Below are 23,011 nucleotides of genomic sequence, written 5' to 3' on the forward strand. Positions count from 1 at the left end.
AGATGTGGGGGAGGGGCCAAGTCCACTGTCAGGGGCATGGGAGGCACTCTTGTTCCACAGGGAACCTTGAATAATTTATTCTGCCTAATATTACTTTCCATTGATATCAATAGGAAGTAAAATCAAGTGGGTTTAAAACAGGCAGCTGATCAGATTCCCACGAGATAAAAAATTTCCCCCTCTATCTCCGTTCAAAAAATTACATTGTAATATTTGGTATATTAAATACATTTATAAAGAATTTAACAGTCTGGAACTATTTATGAAACTGAACAATGAACCAATTATCTGATGCACTGCAATCTTTAATTGTTGCTCTTAAGCAAATAAATATGGTGCTGAGCTGACAAAGTAAAATTATTGGTCAAACCTTGTTCCATTGCTACTGTACAAATGCTTAGGATTGTGCTCGCACCATTGACAAATCATATCTTGATTTAGAAAATAATCAAACAAAGTTATTATATACATACCAGAGTAGTTCTTGTCTCTATTTTCATTAACTTCTGTGCTAGTGGTAGCCACTGTGTCAGCCAAAGCTACAAGGAACATCTGTTCTAGTCGTGTAAGACCTGGCAAGCTTGAGTGCATCAGGTGACTGGAAAGCACACGGGCATGTTCTGGCCCAAAGTATGTTGGTCCATACTGGGACAGATTTATGACTTTAGATCTAGATTCCTTCTTTTCAATTACAAAGTCAACAAAGTCATCTGTGGTTACACTTGGAGACTGAAACAAATCAGCATACTGATTGTCCATTTTCCTTTTACTTTGAGCTCGTGAACCTTTGTCTACTTTTGCAGTTTCTTCAACAATTTTGTAGGATGTATCTTGATCCGCAGACAGCAATGCGTAAAGTGGTAGAGGTGGAACTGAGTCTATCTCAGTATAATCACGCGCTCCTTCTCTTCCTGCTATAATTGTATCTTTTCCTGTACTTCCACTTACACTGATGGTTCGAGAAAGGTGACGTCTAGGCCCTCCTCCCTCTCCTGGGTCTTTATCCCTAAATACTGCAACTTCTCCAGCAATACATTTAACCAAATGTGAAAGAATTGCCGTAGCTCTGCGCACCTTGCCCAAATCCATAAGCTCCAAAAGCTGAGTGGGGTGATATTGAGGAAGAGTAGGAGAAAGAATGTGAGCAGCTTCAAACAATCCACCATCTTGAACCATTCCTGGGACTCCAAATACATCATCTACACCAGTTGGTGCATCAGCAACACTGTGTCGCTTTGAAAGAATTTTAGTCTCAAACGGGGAAGCATCAGCTAAATCTTCAAAAGATGACAAGCTCCCACTGTCAGCGGCATTTAATGATTTTGTAGAATATTTCCACTGTGCATACACATGCATTTCACAGTCCATCCCAATTACCAGGATGCCATCTCTCACCCAGGACAGAGAAACTGGAAGCGAAGGAGTTCCATCTACTGAAGACACCAAATCCACACATCTCAGCAATACCCATTTTGACTTGGTTCCTTGTTTAATGCTTCCCCCTAGTGGCAATGTAATAACAGCCAGTCCATCTTTGCTACTGGCTTGTTCAGTTACAATCCCTGACAGTCTTCCATACATGAGAATTTTGGAACCGACTCCCACTGTAAGAATGTGAGAGCCATCTTCTTTTGATACCCAGTCCAAATGCACTAAATGTTTTATGTTAGACGTCATGTGGTGGCCTTTAAGATGAAAGTCTGATTTATTATACACAAATAAATTGCTGTCTACACTAACCCTAGAGTCCAGGACACCTCCAACCTGTCCTATACCATCTAAATGAACTGTCTGCTCCAACACCCACTCTGATCCTCCAGTAGATTCACACTCAAATATGGAGACATGCATCGTGAACTCTTTTGACGTAATGCCGTTAGGCTGTACAGGTTCTTTATAAGCAACAGCCAAACGTCCGGTGTATGAGCAGCTCACAGCCACTGGTCGTCCAGTAACACTCACTGCACTATCACTGTGTTCTCCTTCCTCATTCATCAAAGGCCAGGTTTCCCACTGATATGCATGTACTTTCTCTAAGTTTTCAGAGTTTGAATATTTATCCACAGTACATCGCCAGAATCTCACTTTACCATCAGAGCATGATGTTACTATTAGATAAGGTGCGAGGCAGACTGGATAGATTGAAGATGAACTCAAGTGACCTAAAAGAAAAAAAGAACTATTGTAACAGTGAGACATTCGAGGTTTAATTTGTAAAAATAAAATTCTACCCTGATTTGTGCCCAGAAAGTATATCACAGTGTGTTTAAGGAGTGTTACTATTGGTCTCAGTGGCCCCTGGTTAAAAAGGGTCTGGGAACACAAAAGAACAGCCAGAGTTGCTCCCCCTGAACACTATTTAGTAACCCTTAATGGAAGGTTCAGATGTAGGGCTCTCAATTTTACCTACGCGTAATAATTGATATTAATATGGCCAAGTTTTCAAAAGCTCAATAAAACAATTTTATGTATATGCATGTTGTACATATGCTTTTACATTAGCTGTTCTGTATTTAAAAAAGCAATGCATAAATCTAAATAAAAACACAAAATGCTGGAAATACTCAGCAGGTCTGGCAGCATCTGTGGAGAGAGAAAAAGAGCGTTAATATTTCAGGTTGATGATCTTTCATCAGAACTCGTAGCAGGTTATAAGCGAGTAGAGGCAGGGAAAACATGGGAGAACAAAAGGGAAGGTCTGTGATAGAGTGGAAGGCAGAAAATATTAAATGACAAAAGGGATGATGTTGCAAGGCACAAGGAGATGGTAATGGGACAAGAAACAAAATGGGTCTCGAGGAGGTGTAAATGACAAAAGGCCATGAGGCCTCTATCATGTATGTTCAATGACCCAAGGGTAATAAAACACCCAGCAAAGTTAACCTCAGCAAGAATAAGACAATGGAAGCTTTTGTTTAAAATGGTATAAAAGACATACAAAGCTTTACATAGCAATATATAGAATATAGACAAATTTCTAGTCATAGGAGTGTGTGTACTGCATAGTATTACATAGAATTTACAGCACAGAAACAGGCCAGTCAACCCAACATGAACTGCCAGTGTTTATGCTTCACATGAGTCTCTACCCACCCATATTCATCTAACCCCATCAACATATCCTTCTATTCCTTTCTCCCTTGTGTTTATCTAGCTTCCCCTTAAATGCATCTATGCCAGTCCCCTCAACTATTCCTTGTGGTAGCCAGTTCCACATTGTAACCATTCTATGGGGCAAGAAGTTTCCCCTGAATTAACTATTGGATTTATTAGTGACTTTTGTATTTAGGGCCCCCAACTCTGGTCTCTCTCACAAATGGAAACACCTTCCCTGCATCTACCCTTTCATAATCTTAAAGACTGCTATCAGGTCTCTTTTCCAGAGCCTCAACCAATTCAATCTTTCCTAATAAAATATAACCTCTCGGTTCTGGTATCATTCTAGTAAGTTATGGACCTTCTTCAGTATGCTCATACATTTTAATAATAAGACGACCAGAATTCTGCATGTGGTTTTAAGATGACATTTTGAAACAATAATAAAGGTCGCTAACTTTCAAAACATGTTACTGTCTAGCTTTTTAAATCTATTAAAAAGGGTAATGGAATTATCCCAACACATGCATCCCGTCAAGTAGTACTTTTATTACCTCGTGTCATGTTGACTTCCATCATGTTTTTCTGTCACAATTAAACTTACTTAACCTCTGATTTAGTGCCCAAGCTTGGTGACATTGTGGCTTACTTACCCAAGACCTCCAAGCTGCATCTCCAAGACAGATAATGCTGATGTTTCTCACTACCACCGACCTTGGATATACTACAATTTGGCTTGGTATCTTTTCCCTGCTCAATGCCACTTCTTGCATGCTTAATGGATCTTTCAACACCTGACCCAACCTTAAACCCCTACCAGCGCCAACCCAGTCTCCACCCATGTTAACCTCACCCAACTCAGCAACACGCTTGAAGCCATTTCCTCCTGTTGTGCTAAAAGCTGCGTCCCTGGCCACTGATGGTACTGTGGCTTATGGCACCACTGCAGAGCTTGACCTTGAAGTCATATTGGACATGCACACAGATATTGAGAAGAAAAAGACTTTCCGTGCTTTAAATACCAGAAACAATTACCTGCAGAAGGAGTTGCTCGGATTACTTCCACTCCCTCAGGTATGTTTAACTGCTGACTGTAGACTAATTCGGAGCTAAGTATCAACTTGCTAGCAGTCTGAAGATTAGCAACTGACGCAGACCGTGGAAGAGGGCTCAAAACAGAAGTATTTGGAGATAGGCTAAAGCTCTTTACTTCTGGTACAGATATCTGATTATCTGATGTGCTCACTTGTTTGACAATAGTTTTGTTGTGAGGAGAAAGAAAAAATATAAAAATTAAAAATTACAAATTTGCATTTTTTTTCTAACAATCTGAGAAGCTCGCATTTTCAGTGGAGTAAATGCAGCACACTGTCCAGTACAAAATCATACAGACCAAGATATCTCAGGCTCAATTCTGAGTGTGCGGAGGAATCTAATCTCAAACAGGGTAATGTATGGGGACTCTATAACTGGCCTCAGCATTCTGTAGTTGCTGGGTAGGTGGAGCTGGGAAAGAATAGCTAGAGCTCCCACTCCTGATTGCTATCCAATCATCCTGCTGGAAAGTACACTTGTGTGACATCAGGCAAGGACAGGATTCTTTTGCCTGTCAGGGTAAAGTAACCTGGTGGCATTTACTATCTGTGCCATTTGAGAAATTTACTGAAAATTGCTGCAAGTGGAATTGTACCCAGACAATGTCATCAAGAGAGGGATGAAAATAACAGAAAAAAAAACATACAAATTAGGAGGAGTAGGCCACTCGGCCCTTCTAGCCTGCTCCGCCATTCATGGCTGAACTGATTACTCCACATTTCCACCTACCCCCGATAACCTTCCACCCCCTTGCTTATCAAGAATCTATCTACCTCTGCCTTAAAAATATTCAAAGAATACCAATTCTACTCTCTTACCATTACAGAACATAGCTATTTCTTAAAGAGTCAAGTGTCCTAGTCTCAATCACCCTTGCCGGCTGTTGATCATCTTTTGTGTATAGACCTCTCCTCCAACACAAGGTCAGAAGTGGGGATGTTCACTGATGATTGTACAGTGTTCAATACCATTTGCAACTCCTCAGATACTGAAGCAGTCCATGCCAACATGCAAATACCTGGACAACAATGGGCTAAGTGCCAAGTAACATTTGTACCACACAAGTGCAATGCAATGACCATCTCCAACAAGAGAGAATCTAACCATCTGCCCTTGACATTCAATGACATTACCATCGATGAATCTCAACCACCGATATCCTGAAGTTTACCACGGACCAAAAACTTAACTGGATCAGTCACATAAATACTGCGGATACAAAAGCAGGTCAGAGGTTATGAATTCTGCGGTGAGTAACTCACACCCCAAAGCCTATCCACAAGGCACAAGTCAGGAGTGTGATGGAATACACTCTACTTGCCCGGATGAGTGCAGCTCCAACAACGCTCAAGGAGCTTGACACCATCCAGGACAAAGCAGCCTGCTTGACCAGCATCCCATCCACCGTCTTAAACATTCACACCCTCCACCACCAGCGCACAGTGGCTGCAGTGTGTATCAACTACAAGGAGCACTGCAGCGACTTGCCAAGGCTCCTTCAACAGCACCTTCCAAACCAGCGACCTCTACCACCTGGAAGGACAAGGGCAGCAGATGCATGGGAACACCACCACCAGCAAGTTCCTCTCCAAGTCACACAACATCCTTACTTGGAACTGTATCGCTGTGTCAAAATTCTGGAACTCCCCAACAGCACCGTGGGTGCACCTACACCACATGAACTGCAATGGTTCACCACCACCTTCTCAAGGGCAATTAGGGATGGACAATAAATGCTGGCCTTGCCGCGATGCTCACATCCCACAAATGAATAAAAAAAAAAGTTCCTGGCAAACGGTATGCAGATCGCAAGCTGCGTGTGGAGATTCGGGTTTGATCAGTGGCGAGTTCAGTGAAGGGGGGAGGAGGTGCTCCATTTTTCTACTTTTTTTCCCCTACTTTGGTTCTTGCTTCAGTGCAGTGGAAAGAGCTGGTTGGTGAGTAACTGGTAAGCTATTCTACATTTAAAAAATAGTCTGTAAAGTTAAGGTATGGCAGGGCAACTCTGCAGAGTAAAATGTACAGCCTATGGCATGTGGGAAATCATAGACTCACCATGTGTCCTAGACAAACACATCTGCAGGAAGTGTCACTGGCTGTAGAAGCTTGAGCTCCGGGTTTCGGAACTCGAACGGCGGCTAGAGTCACTGTTGCGAGGCAGAAGACCACATGGAAAGCACGTTTGGGGAGTTGGTCACACTGCAGGTTAGGAGCATGCAGGCAGATAGGAAATGGGTGACTGCCAGGCAGTCTAAGAGAACCAGGCAGGTAGTGCAGGAGTCCCCTGATATGATCTCATTCGCTGATCGGTTTTCCATTTTGGATACTGGTAAAGGTGATGGTTCCTCAGAGGAGTGCAGTCAGAGCCAAGTTTGTGTTACACAGGTGGCTCAGCTGCACAGGAAGGGAGGAAGAAGAGTGGAAGAGTAGTTGTGATAGGGGATTCGTTAGCAAGAGGAACAGACAGGCGTTTCTGCGTCAATAAACGTGACTCCAGGATGGTGTGTTGCCTCATCCTGCCAGGGCCAAGGATGTCATGAAGCAGCTGCAGGACATTCTTCTGGGGGATGGTCAACAGCCAGAAGTTGTGGTCCACATTGGTACCAACAACATAGGTAAGAAGAGGGATGAGGTCCTGATAGCACATTTTATGGAGCTGGGAAGGAGATTAAGAAGCAGGACCTCAAAAGCAGTAATCTCAGGATTACTCCCAGTCCCACGTGCCAGTGAGCACAGGAATAGGAGAACTGAGCAATTGAACACGTGGCTGGAGAACTGGTGTAGGTGGGAGAGCATCAGATTTCTGAGACACTGGGACTGGTTCTGGGGCAGATGGGACCTGTACAAGATGGATGAGTAGCATGTTAGCAGGACTGGGATGAATATCCTCGCAGGGAGCTTTGCTGGTGCTATTGGGGAGGGTTTAAACTAAATTGTCAGGGGGATGGGAACCTGAGAGGGAGCTCAGGTTAGAGGGAAGCAAAACTAGTAACTTGTCAGGAGTATGCAAACCAGAACATAAGAACGAGGAGCAGCAGCAGGCAATTCAGCCCCTCGAGCCTGCTCCGCCATTCAATACGATCATGGCTGATCTCATCTTGGCCTCAACTCCACTTTCCTGCCCGTTCACCATAACCCTTCAACCCATTACTAATTAAAAATCTGTCTCTATCTCCTCTTTAAATTTACTCAATGTTCCAGCATCCACCGCACTCTAGCATAGTGAATTCCACAGACTCACGACCCTTTGAGAGAAGTAATTTCTCCTCATCTCTGTTTTAAATCTGCTACCCCTTATCCTAAAACTATGACTTAGATTGCCCCACAACAGGAAACATCCTCTCTACATCTACTTTGTCAACCCCCTTAATTATCTTATATACCTCAATTAGATCTCCTCTCATTCTCAGATCAGTATCAGAGAAGAATACCAAGTTGCACAGAATACTGGGGGAGATAGATAGCACTACAGTAGGGAACAGTAAGTTATTAGGTTGGTTCAGGGTAAGGGAGCGAGTAATAAAGTCTGAATCAGGGTTAATGTGCATGTGCATGAATGCACGGAGTGTGGTTAATACGACTGGTGAGGTACAGGCGCAGATTGCCATGTGGAAATATGATGTTGTGGCTATAACAGAGATCTGGCTCAAAGGAGGGCAGGACTGGGCGTTAAATATTCCTGTAAAAAAAGTGTTCAGGAAAGATAGGAAAAGGAAAAAAAAGGGGAGGGATGTCAGTATTGATTCAGGAGAGCATTGCACTGCTGGAGAAAAAGGATGTCCCAGAGGGGTCGAGGACAGAATCAATTTGGCTAGAGCTAAGGAACAAAAAAGGTGCGGTTATATTGCTCGGTGTTGTCTATAGACCACCAGCTAGTGGGAAGGACGTGGAGGAACAGATTTGAAAGGAAATTACAGAAAGATGCAAAAAAATTATAGGGTAGCTATAATGGTGGACTTCAATTATCCAAACATAGACTGGGATAATAGTAGTGTAAAAGGCAGTGAGGGGCAAGAGTTCTTAGAGCATGTTCAGGAAAATTTTCTACAACGGTATGTTGCTAGTCCAATGTGAAAGGAGGCACTGCCAGACCTAGTTCTTGGGAATGAGGTGGGCCAGGTAGATCAAGTATCAGTAGGAGACCATTTAAGGGACAGTGATCATTGCATCATAAGGTTTAGGCTGACTATGGAAAAGGACAAAGAGTAATCCAGAGCAAGTATAATTAACTGGGGGAAGGCCAACTTCAATAGAGTAAGAATGGAGCTGAGGGGAGTAAACTGGAGTCAAAAGCTGGCAGGAAAACCAGTAGATGAACAATGGGCTACCTTCAAAGAAGAGATAGTTCGGGCACAGTCAAGCTATGTTCCCTCAAAGGGGAAAAGTAGGGCAAACAAATCCAGAGCTCCTTGGATGACAAAAGAGGTAGAGGTGAAGATAAAGAAGAAAAGTGTGGTTATGACAGATGCCAGGTAGAAAATACTATTGAGAACTAGGCTGAATGCAGAAAGTCCAGAGGGGAAGTGGAAAAGCAAATAAGAGAAGCAACGAGAGAGCATGAAAAAAGACTGGCAGCTAGCACTGAAGAAAATCCCATTTTCTGTAGGCATATAAATAGTAAAAGGGTGGTAAAAGGAGGAGTGGGGTCAATTAGGGACCAGAAAGGGGATTTACACATGGAGGCAAGGGCATAGCTGAGGTATTAAATGAATACTTTGCATCAGTCTTTACCAAGGAAGAAGATGCAATACAGGCAATGCTAAAAGAGGAGGTAAGTCAGACACTAGAGGGGTTTAAGATTGATAAAGAGGAAGTATTAGATAGGCTGGCTGTACTTAAAGTGGACGAAGCACCAGGACCAGATGAGATGCATCCAAGGATACTGAGGGAAGTTAAGGTGGAAACCGCTGAGGCACTGGCCATAATTTTTCAGTCTTCCTTAGACTCGGGGGTGGTGCCAGAGGACTGGAGAATTGCAAACACTACACTCTTGTTCAAAAAAGGTGTGAAGATAAGCCCAGCAGATACAGACCAGTCAGTTTAACTTTGGTGGTGGGAAAATTTCTAGAAAAAATAAGTCAGGACAAAATCAACAGTCACATGGACAAATGTGAGTTAATTAAGGAAAGCCAGCATGGATTTCTTAAGGGAAAATCATGTTTAACTACCTTGCTGGAGTTTTTTGAGGAGGTAATAGAGAGGGTTGATGAGGGTAATGCTGTTGATGTGGTGTATGTGGACTTTCAAAAGGCATTTGATACAGTGCCACACAACAGACTTGTGAACAAACTTGTATCTCATGGAATAAAACGGACGGTAGCAACATGGATACGAAACTGGCTGAGTGACAGGAAACAAACAGTAGTGGTTAATGGATATTTTTCAGCCTGGAGGAAAGTTTGTAGTGGAGTTCCCCAGGGTTCAGTGTTGGGACCCTTGCTTTTTCTGATATATATTAATGACCGCAAGGGGAGGTGGTGGCATAGTGGTATTGCCACTGGACTAGTAACCCAGAGACCCAGGGTATTGCTCTGGGGACATAGGTTCGAATCCCACCACATCAGAAGGTGGAATTTGAATTCAATTAATAAAAATCTGGAATTAAAAAGCGAGTCTAAGGATGGCCATGAAACCATTGTCGATGGTTGTAAAAACCCATCTGGTTCACTAATGTCCTTTAGGGAAGGAAATCTGCTGTCCTTACCTGGTCTGGCCTACATGTGACTCCAGACCCACAGCAATGTGGTTGACTCTTACATGCCCTCTGAAATGGCCTAGCAAGCCACTCAGTTGTATCTAACCGCTACGACGTCAATAAAAAGGAATGAAACCGGATGGATCACCCGGCATCGACCTAGGCACCAAAAATGACAACGGCAAACCCAGCCCTGTCGATCCTGCAAAGTCCTCCTTACTGACATCTGGGGGTTTGTGCCAAAGTTGGGAGAGCTGTCCCACAGACTAGTCAATCAACAGCCTGACATAGTCATACTCACGGAATCATACCTGACAGACAATGTCCCAGACACTGCCATCACCATCCCGGGTATGTCCTGTCCCACCGGCAGTAGGGAGGGAGTTGTCCTGGGAGTCCTCAACATCGACTCTGGACCCCAGGAAGTCTCATCAGGTCAAACATGGGCAAGGAAACCTCCTGCTGATTACCACCTCAGCTGATGAGTCAGTACTCCTCCATGTTGAAGAGCACGGAGGAAGCACTGAGGGTGGCAAGGGCAGAGAATGTACTCTGGGTGGGGGACTTCAATGTCTATCACCAAGAGTGGCTCAGTAGCACCACTACTGACCGAACTGGCCGAGTCCTAAAGGACATAGCTGCTAGACTGGGTATGCGGCAGGTGGTGAGGGAACCAACAAGAGGGAAAAATATACTTGACCTCGTCCACACCAATCTGCCTGCCGCAGATGCATCTGTCCACGACAGTATTGGTAGGAGTGACCACCGCACAGTCCTTGTGGAGACGAAGTCCCGCCTTCACACTGAGGATATCCTCCTTCATGTTGTGTGGCAGTACTACCGTGCTAAATGGGATAGATTTCGAACAGATCTGGCAATGCAAAACTGGGCATCCATGAGGCGCTGTGGGCCATCAGCAGCAGCAGAATTGTACTCAACCACAATCTGTAACCTCATGGCCCGGCATATCCCCCACTCTACCATTACCATCAAGCCAGGAGACCAACCCTGGTTCAATGAAAAGTGCAGGAGGGCATGCCAGGAGCAGCACCAGGCATACCACAAAATGCGGTGTCAACCTGGTGAAGCTACAACACAGGACTATCTATGTGTCAAACTGCGTAAGCAGCATGCAATAGACAGAGCTAAGCGATCCCATAACGAACGGATCAGATCTAAGCTCTGCAGTCCTGTCACATCCAGCCGTGAATGGTAGTGGACAATTAAACAACGAACTGGAGGAGATGGCTCCACAAATATGCCCATCCTCAATGATGGGGAAGCCCAGCACATCAGTGCGAAACATAAGGCTGAAGCATTTGCAACAATCTTCAGCCAGACGTGCCGGGTTGATGATCCATCTCAGCCTCCTCCTGAAGTCCCCAGCATCACAAATGCCAGACTTCAGCCAATTCGATTCACTCTGCGTGATATCAAAAAGCGACTGAAGGCACTGAATACTGCAAAGGCTATGGGCCCTGACAATATTCCGACAACAGTACTGAAGATCTGTGCTCCAGAACTTGCCGCGCCCCTAGCCAAGCTGTTCCAGTACAGCTATAACACTGGCATCTACCCAGCAATGTGGAAAATTGCCCAGGTATGTCCTGTACACAAAAAGCAGGACAAGTCCAACCCGGCCAATTACTGCCCCATCAGTCTACTCTCAATCATCAGCAAAGTGATGGAAGGTGTCATTAACAGTGCCATCAAGCAGCACTTGCTTAGCAATAACCTGCTCAGTGACGCTCAGTTTGGGTTCCGCTAGGGCCACTCAGGTCCTGACCTCATTACAGCCTTGGTTCAAACATGGACAAAAGAGCTGAACTCAAGAGGTGAGGTGAGAGTGACTGCCGTTGACATCAAGGCAGCATTTGACCGAGTATGGCATCAAGGAGCCCTAGCAAAACTGAGGTCAATGGGAATCGGGGGAAACCCTCCGCTGGCTGGAGTCATACCTAGCACAAAGGAAGATGGTTGTGGTTGTTGGAGGTCAATCATCTGAGCTCCAGGACATCACTGCAGGAGTTCCTCAGGGTAGCGTCCTAGGTCCAACCATCTTCAGCTGCTTCAATGACCTTCCTTCAATCATAAGGTCAGAAGTGGGGATGTTCGCTGATGACTGCACTATGTTCAGCACCATTCGTGACTCCTCAGATACTGAAGCAGTCCCTGTAGAAATGCAGCAAGACTTGGACAGTATCCAGGCTGGGGCGGATAAGTGGCAAGTAACATTTGCGCCACACAAGTGCTATACAATGACCATCTCCAACGAGAGAGAATCTAACCATCTCCCCTTGACATTCAATGGCATTACCATCGCTGAATCCCCCATTATCAACATCCGAGGAGCTACCATTGTCCAGAACCTGAACTGGAGTAGCCATATAAATACCGTGGCTACAAGAGCAGGTCAGAGGCTAGGAATCCTGCTGCGTGTAACTCACCTCCTGACTCCCCAAAGCCTGTCCACCATCTACAACGCACAAGTCAGGAATGTGATGGAATACTCTCCACTTGCCTGGATGGGTGCAGCTCCAACAACACTCAAAAAGCTCAACACCATCCAGGACAAAGGAGCCCGCTTGATTGGCACCCCATCTACAAACATTCACTCCCTCCACCACCGATGCACAGTGGCAGCTGTGTGTACCATATACAAGATGCACTGCAGCAACACACCAAGGCTCCTTAGACAGCAACTTCCGAACCCGCGACCTCTACCAACTAGAAGGACAAGGGCAGCAAATGCATGGGAAAACCACCACCTGCAAGTTCCCCTCCAAGTCACACACCATCCTGACTTGGAACTATATCGCCGTTCCTTCACTGTCGCTGGGTCAAAATCCTGGAACCCCCTTCCTAACAGCACTGTGGGTGTACCTACCCCACATGGACTGCAGTGGTTCAAGAAGGCAGCTCATCTCCATCTTCTCAAGGGCAATTAGGGATGGGAATAAATGCTGGACTGGCCAGCAATGCCCACATCCCATGAATGAATAAAAAAAACCTAGACTTTGGTGTATAGGGCACAATTTCAAAGTTTGCAGATGATACGAAACTTGGAAGCCTTGGTGAACTGTGAGGAGGATAGTGTAGAACTTCAAAAGGGCATAGACAAGTTGGTGGAATGGGCAGACGGGTGGCAGATAAAGTTTAATGCAGAGAAATGTGAAGTGATTCATTTTGGTAGGAAGAACATGGAGAGACCATATAGAATAAAGGGTACAATTCTAAAGGACGTGCAGGAGCAGAGGGACCTAGGTGTATATGTGCATAAGTCATTGAAGGTGACAGGACAGGTTGAGAGCATGGTTAATAAAGCATACAGTATCCCAGGCTTTATTAATAGGGACATATAAAGTACAAGAGCAAGGAAGTTATTTTGAACTTGTATAAGACAATAGTTCGGCCTCAGATGGAGTATTGCTTCCAGTTCTGTGCGCTGCACTTCAGGAAAGAAGTGAGGGCACTGGAGAGTGTACAGAAAAGATTCATGAGAATGGTTCCGGGGTGAGGAATGTCAGTTATAAAGAAAGATTGGAGATGTTAGCCTTTTCTTCTCTAAGGGAAACATTTCTGAGATGTGATTTGATAGAGGTATTCAAAATGAGGAGTCTGGACAGAGTAGATAGAGAGAAACTGTTCCCACTTGTGAAAGGATCGAGAACGAGAGGGCAGAGATTTAAAGTATTTGGTAAGAGAAGTAAAAGTGACATGAGGGAACACTTTTTCACGCAGCAAGTGGTTAAGGTCTGGAATGCTCCGCCTGAGAAGCTGGTGAAGGCAGGTTCAATTGAAGCATTCAAAAGGGAATTAGACAGTAATCTGAAAAGGAAGAATGTGCAGGGTTACGGGGAGAAGTACCAGGAATGGAACTGAGGGAATTGCTCTTTCAGAGAGTCAGTGCAGAAACGATGGGCCAAATGGCCTCCTTCTGCACTGTAACAATTCTATGATTCTGACCTCTAAATCTATGACTTGTTTTCCCATTAGTTACCACATCAAAACTTTTATTTGTTTATATAATTATGCAGCACAAACCTGCTAGAAACAATTTCATATATATTTTGTACTTCAATGAAGAATTTAATAAGTCAACTTCTGTACTGTATTTCCAAATACTTACCAACACGAGGCTGCACAGATTTCAAATGGAGATGCCACATGTGAAGAACAGATTGCCTCTTGTCTCTTTCTATCACCACAAGGTAGAACTTTTCAGAAAATGATGGTGCACGGTATCCTTAAATGACAGAAGTTTAAATAATTCAAAAAGCAATGAAAAATTCCCACTGTAATCAAAGGAAGTATAATAGGAAAATTCTGTGCCTGGCAATCATTTATGAAAATCTAGCATAAGTGTAGAAGAATGACTGAAAATAAAAAAGATTTACAGAGCACTATATCATGTCCTCAGGGCGTCCCAAAGTGTTTTTGAAGTGCAGTGACTGGTGTTCATAAAGGCAAACATAGCCACCAATTGTGTACAGCAAGATCCCACAACAGCAAATAAGATGCTCAGTTGATGGAGGATTTTTGTGAAACTCCCTATTATTTTAAGTACTACCATAGGATGTTTTATATTCACTTAATAAGTGTGCTTTTTACATGTCCTCCAAATATCAGCACTTCATCAATGCAGTGATATGTCAGTTGAAGTTATTGGCCTAAATCCTGGAATGTAACTGGAACATAATACCTTTAGACTTGGAGGCAAACAGAGCGACCAACTGAGCCAAACTCATTAACAGCAGCATACAACTATAGAGGAATATTATCTATACATATTTATATGGAGTTAATCAAAGAAAACCATGTTAAAATCCCATTTAATTGACTTTGTATACCTTGTGCTGGTTGACTAAAAGAAAATTCTTGCTCCTTATTCATTTCTTCTTTCTGTGGTTTATATCCCAAAATAAAATCTTCTTGAAACACATGAAGTAGTTGCGTGTTTGAGCCACACTGTAACAGGAATATAGTAGAAGTGGTGTTAGTCACATTCCTACATAATAATCACTGAAAATCTGAAGGTTACTTGTAATTTTATCTAAGTTTCTTTATTAAATGTGCTGTTATACTACAGGTCTCAGATGTCTCATGTCAGTACCTGTGATATGAGATACAGGGCTGTTCAAGTTATGATCCAGGTTATGCTGCTGACTGCATTGTTTTCCCACCAGTGATAAAGAAGCCTACTCAACAGTTGGCTCCCTCCTCACACTGAAAGCTTGTGAAATTTTTTAATTTGGTTTTGCATTGGGATGGAGTTGATTTACATCCAGCAAGAACCCCAAACGTTAAGACTACTGCGTGGAGGGGGTCTCACACCTCCTTGCCTTAATCGGGCTCCAGAGTTAAGATCAGCAACCTGATTTTGAAATTCTGCAAACATAATAACTTTACTTCAAAAGAAATTCATTGATTACAAAGCACTTTGGGTTATCCCAACAGCAAAATAAAGCAGTAAATAAATATAAGTTCTTTGCTATAACACTTCTTTTACATTGCATCAATGCAAAATTGATCATAAAAAAGAACATTAGATCTGGATTTACAAATACTTTGACATGACTATTAACTACAATTTGCAGTTAAAAAAATGCATTTTTAAAAAAACAAAAAGTTACAAAAGGAAGAACACAAAGCAGCATGTCAAAGAAAACAAATGAATCAGCAAAATGGCACTCGCATCTTCTAATAACCTTGTGGGTATTGTATAGCAACTGTGATAAATCATTCCTGAATCATATAATTGTATGTAACAAACTGAGAGAATCATAAATAAACTAGATTGGGCCAGATCAAATAGCGCCTAAATTAATAAAGTCCAAGTCTTTAGCATTGGCCAGCCTTCCTTAGACACTTGAGGCGCTTTGTCCAGAATTGCTACTCCCTGTATCATTCAAGTCCAATTAAGTCATTCAGCCCTCGAGTCTGTTTAGCCATTTGCATTTGTGCAAGACATGGTTTCCAACTTTTCAGAAGAAATTTTCTAAGTATATACCGAAGAAAGAAGTGTTCCAATCTACAAGATCAAACTGGCCCCTTAAAATAGGCAGAGCCAGGAGATAAAAGACAGATCTTTAAAAATCCTCTGAGGAAAGATAAGGAAAGAGTTCCTGTTAAATAATCCAATCTACCTTTTTCCCAGGTCTGACCATCCAAACAATACACAAGACCTAGTTACCTTACTATTTATTCATTTAAAACAAAAAGCCCTCACAAAGATCGAGCTAAATGACGCCTGAAGCAAGTGTATTATTAGGATTTGGGTTACAAGTCACAGAGCACAGAGGCATGGGGAGAGACTCACCTTCAAATGTAATAACATGAATAAAAGGGCCAAGTCCCATTAACGGCACAGTAACAATGCAAAATACATTCTACTAGCCAACGGAATAGTCAACACTTTGTTTTCCCCTAATTCCATGGAAAAGGTACAAAACAGATTGGAAGACATGAATTAGTTTGCCTATTCTTCGAAGAATGAAAGTACCCTACAAAAGTCCAAGTGATCCAATTTATACTTGACAGTGACAATGTTGAAAAATTGCTTGTAACAGAAGGAATTCATGAATGCACATTTTAAAAAGTTACCTAATGACAAAGGTTAAGTGTTACTTTATCCATTAAAATGTGCATATCTGGCTAAAAAGCTGCCACTTATAGTATGAACTGTTGTGCCTAACGCGCACTCTACTCTTAAAGAATCCGTGGAATCCGACTGGTGAAAGGTACATCAATATTTTATTCACACACTAAATTATCAAGTACAAGCTCTCACTACTTGCACAGAATACTACCCGTCAAGACACGAGGTGATCAGTCTCGGGCTTGCAGCTGCTCTTCTGTTCTGAGCCCCTGGCTGAGGGTATCTTCTCGAGTGTTCTTCCCTGGGGTTCTCGTACCTTCCTCAGTTTCAGTCAGGGGTTAAATCTGGTTTCCAAGACCCGCCCCTCTTACTTACTCATAGGGGTCTGGTATAATGACATAATGATAATTCCTTACTTGGCTCAGTGAGAACCTGTTCAAAACTTCACAGTTTCCCATTGCCTATTATGAGTTTAATTATATCTGGTGTCCATGACGACTCCCTTTATCTGCTACATGCAAGGACTGTGTCTGGGATTCTCCTCAATATCTTTTCTGTACTATCTACAATTCCTTGGCCATCTGTGTGCTGTTGTCCCTTTCTACCTATCCTCCTTATGTTTTAACACACTGTTCATTGTTGTGTGGCTAGCCCCTTTGTTTTAACTAAGTTCTTATGTGTTTTTGCTTTATGTGTTTTTACTACATGTGTTTTTACTGGGTCCACAGAACAAAGTAAATTCAATGTTACATTGTTGAAATGGCATTTGTTGGGATCCATCATTTAGCCATACCTCTCCCATTACTCCAAACTCCTATGTATGATTATCTGGAAAAATAAGGGTCAGCAGCGAAGTCAGATGGACTCTATTACAAGTGTGTCGTCCTTTTCAACCAATTTTCCTCTCTATACTTCACTTAGACAATACTTAATGCCAGGCAGTAAAGATGAAAATCAATCCCACGGTGTTGTCAATTTTAAGGCAAAATTTAAAAACTGATGAGTTATTAACTTTTGTCTTTAAAACCAGCAGTTACATCAAGAAATGTGTTATGTACAGTTACAAGAATTGTAGAAATTTGACATTGCTCTTATAGAATATCAAACTATAGAGATTTGATTAATCTCTTGTAAAACAGCTCCTCAAAACACTGGCCAGCATTTTATCTCAAATTTTGGTTGTCATAACACAATTATTAAAAGTATGACACCATTTTATACCCAGAACTATTCAGATAAGATACTCCAAAAACATTTCAATTGCTTTTTATTATGACGCCACAAAAATCAAAACCAACATAAATTATTAATATGAATGTTATCAAACTAACCACTACCTAGTTTTGCATCTGCCTACTCAATCTACATCCATCTCATCATGAAAGTGAAAGGTAAACAATTTTGCTAGATTAATAAGGGGCTGCATTTTAAAGAATGCCTCCAACGTGTATACCCGATTATCTACTCCTACCTCAAGTAAACTATTTTCAGCATAACAAAATATTTACTGCTTTAACTAATGCTCACACAACTGTGCTTATTTAACAACTGGAAAGTGATTACGTTAGCAGGTAATTACTGAGTAGTTTGTTTTATTCTACAATTTATGTTTTGCACTAAAAAGCTCACACATTTTTAGATATAGTCTGTTCTATACGATTCACTATACAGTATATATTATGAATCAAATTGCTTCCTGTGGTTTACTGTAGTATTGTGAGCATTCATTTTAATCTCTGTTAGAATCATCTAGTCGTGTTTAGTAATGATCTGAACTAAAAACATCTTTGCTGTTGCTTGCCTTGAGGCAGATGTAACACGCGCCACTGAAATCTAGAAATTCATCTGATATCAATCAGGCCATTGATTTCTCTCAATTCTGTTTGAAGTGTTGCTCCAGGAACAGGAGAGATACTCTTGGTAACTGAAGTGATTTTATATTGTTTGCACAGACTTTTGTGACATTCCAGTCATTTCACAAAAATACATTTCTTGTTGAGACTAATATGCTCTATAGTTTCACCTTTGTCAATCAACTCAAGGCAATACAACTGGAGCCTCCTTCATTTAGTATCATATGTTCTATTACAAGGAGAGTTTCGGGAAAATAGAAAAACATCTACCATTGGAGGGCAAGTTGTTTAGAAGAACAACAATTGTGATTCAATAGGCAAGTTATGAAAAGCAAACTCCACCACATAAGGATGACAGAGAACACTCTTCTCTGTGCAGTGGTGACATCAATGCAAGAATATCCAAGATCCACACTTTGAGCCTATTATAAGACTATAGCTGTAAATCAGGAAAGGGAAGGAACAGCATATGTGTTTTTTTTATTCCTTCTATTTCTTTGGAACAGCTGCAAACAAAAATCCCTTTTTACCCCCAGTTAACCGGTTGTGTGTGTGTGCATGAGGGCTACAATAAATAAGGGGCTTTAATATTTCAATTCATGTATATGTTTACTTCATTATTGGTTAAGACTTGGTTTCTAATAAACGGATAGTTTTGTTGTTTATTAAAGAAACCTGGTTTGTGTGCTTTATTCTGGGGTAAAAGTAGAGTATATGATTGATTGTTTCGGTAAGTGGGAAAATTTAAATATATGTTGTGACCTGTGGAGAAGTGGGACTGAATTAACAGTGCACTCCTCCCGCCTTGGTCCTAACAGCAGGCACAGCAAGTAATTAGGAAAGCTAACAGAATGTTATCGTTTATCACGAGGGGAATTGAATACAAAAATAGGGAGGTTAAGTGTCAGCTATAAAGGACATTGGTGAGATCACATCGAGAGTACTGCGTACAATATTAGTCTCCTTATTTAAGGAAGGATGTAAATGCATTGGAAGCAGTTCAGAGAAGGTTTACTAAACTAATACTTAGAAGGGACGGGTTGTTTATGAGAAAAGGTTGGACAGGCTAGACTTGTATCTGCTGGAGCTCAGAAGAGTAAGAGGCAACTTGATTGAAACATATCATAAGATTCTGAGGGGTCTTGACAGGGTGGATGTGGAAAGGATGTTTCCACTTGTGGGAGAATCTAGAACTAGGGGTCACTGTTTAAAAATAAGGGGTCACCCATTTACGACAGGGATGAGGAGAAATGTTTTCTCTCCAAGGGTCGTGACTCTTTGGAATTCTCCCTCAAACGGCGGTGGAAGGAGAGTCTTTGAATATTTTTAAGGTAGAAGCAAGGGGGTGAAAGGTTATTGGGGGTAGGCGGGAATGTGGTGTTGAGGTTACAATCAGATCAGCCATGATCTTATTGAATGGCGGAGCAGGCTCGAGGGGCGAGTGGCCTACTCCTGCTCCTAGTTCATATGTTCGTATTAAAATTGCAATCTCCTGAGGTACACCTGCAATCAGAGGAAATATGCACAGAAAATGTGCTCCCAAGAAAACAGAGCACCAAGCTATGTTACCCAGTTTCTATTTTGTTAAAAGCAGGGAAACAATTCCCAAGTGGCTGAAAGTGACTACCTATACTCAAGGTCTGTCATTGGGCCAGGTGAGTCTTCTAATAATTTATAAAGAAACTCATCCCAAAAGGAAGAAAGGTCTGCTGGAATTAGGGGCGCGGCTACTACCTGAGCACAATCTAATTAATGACAGATATGCAAGTGCTATAGCCATGGATGAACTGAAAAGCAGACAGGCATATTGTGAACACTCTAAAGGCAGCTATGAGGCTAAATAACAGTATTCACGGAAGCAACTAGCACTACATGAAACTTGAAGAATCTGATGGCACGGCCAAGTGGAAGAAGGCAATCTGGAGTTCAGTTACAACTAGTCAGTGTCTGAGCAGACTGCTGGATTATTTTAGATCAAGGGACCATTTTGGCCTTCTCCTTTATAAGTATTTTCAGTACATCACATAGACCCAGGAAAAGGCAGACTCTGCTCTATTTTCTGGGAACAATAAAGTAATGGAAATTACAGCCTCTCGCTTTTGTAGCCTGCCGTAACATCTTCAATAGCCTCCAAATCTAGCACACAGCTCACTTTATAAACCAAAACAAAATTTCAAACTGAAATGTAAAGAATAACTCAATTAGGACTCAACCCCAACATTCATATGCTTTACTGCACCCTCACACACCTCACTGTTGCAAGCCTCTGACTCACAGCTTGCACACAATGGTAGCTATGACAGCCACAGCACTTTTGACCTCATTGAGGAGACGGTGGCAAGGTTTATAGGGAGGGCCATGACCATGATAGGGCTAAAGCCATTGAAGATGACAATATACTCATACCTACTCCTTCTTCCTACATCCTACCTCACAATCTCGTCTGACTGAGAAGCTGCTGATGGTAGAAGCATGCACTTCTTACTTTCACCTCTCCCCTCACCACAGCTGAATTTTATCAGCGCGCCGGCACCCCGCCATATTACGTGTGGGGGCTCATTTAAATGGAAGGGGGTGGAGCGACTGCCCCCTGATGACATAGAAGGGGCCGCCACTGCGCCCCCGGCAACAGCATCCAGCGCCACCACGCAGGCGCTACTTTTAAAGGGGCTTCAAGCCCTTCAGTGATATTTAAATATTTAAAGGTCCGGTCTCCGGGAATTAAAAATGTAATTGTAATTCAATTTTAAATTCTGTCTCCCACCTCCCAATGGGTAACCTATATATAAATTGTGCTTTCCCCCCAGAATAAACTTTTGACTCCTGAACTTTCCCCCCCGAAATTTGTTTCCTTTGACCCTCAACCCCTTCCCACCATCCCTGCAACCAATAAGTATTTTCCCTGCTCCCCCCAATCACCCCCGCCCCCCAGCCCTGATAATTTTATTCCTCCCCACCAGTGTCTTGTCTCGGAACTCCATTGTAAAGGGCCTCCCTGCCACGACCCATGGCATCAAGGGGCTGATAAAATTCAGCCCCACAACTTTACCCTTGTTCCCTTTCCCTTTCAGCTACTCAAGAAGGCAGTGAACGAAGAGCAAGAAGATAGTGAAGATGAAGACGCACTGTCACTCTTTCACAATTGCAGCCACCAGCTCAGATACTGACACTGCCCTTAATTTAGAGGCTAGAGGCACGTGGTGAAACACCAGGCACAAGTGTGCTGTAGGCAGAGGAAAAAGGATAGCGCACGTGTCAGCTCACTGCAGGGCAAGGTCACACGCTAGTTCTGCTGCACTGAACTCAGATGATGACTTTGATGGACCAGGTTACAGAAGGCAGCTGATGGGTGTACACACCCAAATGCTTGGTGCACCAGAAAGTCTGCAATCAATGTCAAGGAGCATGAAGGAGTCTGGCACTAACTCGCTACAGTGGTTTATGCAGAGCTTGGAACTCATCCTTTCTAATATGAAACAGATGGCTACCTATAGCAGTATTCTTGTAGAACCAACCACAATGAATTGTCTAGATGGCCGATATCTCAGCTCCATTGCAACGCAAACACTGACCCAACATTTGAGTGTTGCAGTGGAAGCTCACGCTACTGTCATGCAATCACAGCCCGCTGCCACGGAAGATCAGACTGCCATTATAGCTATGGACACCAGTGATCAAAGGGGAATTTCTGCGAAGAGAATTCTCTTCTTTCAAGGCAAGCATGATTCACTGGTGTGTCTCAAAACTGGATTTACCTGGTTATTACCCATAGTTAAATTGAAACATTACACCATGCGACCGCTCTCTCCTGCTGTTGCCTAGTTAACAGGCACAGCTGTGGCACACTGTTCTCAGAAATCTAAAACTTCTCTCTGTCTTAAAGGTACACTGTTTTAAACAGAGGAGAAAATAACACAGTTCCGTGTCACTAATTAGTATTAGAATTTTGTAAACTATTAGGTCAGGGATTGCTTTTAAGCTTACTCTCACCAATTCCAAAATCAACAAAACCTGGAGTTATAACAGTCTGAAGTAGGGACAAAGGAAGACAACATTAATGTAAAATTCCACACCAGTCCAAATTTCTAACCTGAGCTGTTATTACATCCAGTTCAATAATACAACCTGGTCGAGCTGTTGATTGCTGGCTTACTATGTTGAATACTTCTCCAACAAATTTCTACAAAAAAAAGAGACATCATAAAAATATTAAATACAACAGTTGCAAATACAAATTACACTGTGCAGAAATACTGATTCCATTCAAGCCTCATTAATTTTGTCTTAAAGCATTCAAGATTTTGGTAAATAAGTAACCGAAGTTGCCCAATTGTTCACATAAATTTAACAACTTGGAACAATATGGCAAAGAAATTTCTGGGCTTAGGATGGTGGGACAAAGTTGTAAGCTGGGCAAGGGACTAGAATTTGGGTAAGACCCATGTCCATCAGATCGCTGTCCCTTTTTAAAAAAAAGATTGTTGAGATTTTTTGATGGGGGGCCAGGTGCCTAAGAGATAGGAATAACATCCTCCCCTGGACAGTTTCAACCTATTGCCACAAAGTGTACTTATTGCATAAACTGGGAAGTGGAGGACTAATGCTGCTTTCCCAATGGCAGACCATCACAGAACATTAGGAAAGTGGTTCTATGGAAACCGGCCACATCTTTTT

General features: G+C 42.5%; 1 protein-coding gene and 1 long non-coding RNA gene across 2 annotated transcripts in view; one reads left to right on the top strand and one right to left on the bottom strand.

Annotated features, from left to right (window-relative positions):
• dmxl2 (Dmx-like 2) overlaps positions 1–23,011 on the bottom strand; it is a 152,559-nt gene that overhangs the window by 65,289 nt on the left and 64,259 nt on the right. Inside the window, exons 14-18 of the mRNA XM_068017998.1 lie at positions 22,428–22,517; positions 14,737–14,854; positions 14,016–14,132; positions 4,132–4,341; positions 474–2,162 (exon numbers count right to left, since the gene is read on the bottom strand). Of these exons, the coding sequence (XP_067874099.1) occupies positions 474–2,162; positions 4,132–4,341; positions 14,016–14,132; positions 14,737–14,854; positions 22,428–22,517 (2,224 nt within the window). The remainder of the gene's footprint in view (positions 1–473; positions 2,163–4,131; positions 4,342–14,015; positions 14,133–14,736; positions 14,855–22,427; positions 22,518–23,011) is intronic.
• Positions 1–23,011, top strand: part of LOC137352487 (uncharacterized) — a 50,821-nt gene that overhangs the window by 26,071 nt on the left and 1,739 nt on the right. The gene's annotated exons all lie outside the window — the stretch shown is intronic.

This window comes from Heterodontus francisci, chromosome 38, assembly GCF_036365525.1.
Source record: "Heterodontus francisci isolate sHetFra1 chromosome 38, sHetFra1.hap1, whole genome shotgun sequence".
Classification (NCBI taxonomy): Eukaryota; Metazoa; Chordata; class Chondrichthyes; order Heterodontiformes; family Heterodontidae; genus Heterodontus; species Heterodontus francisci.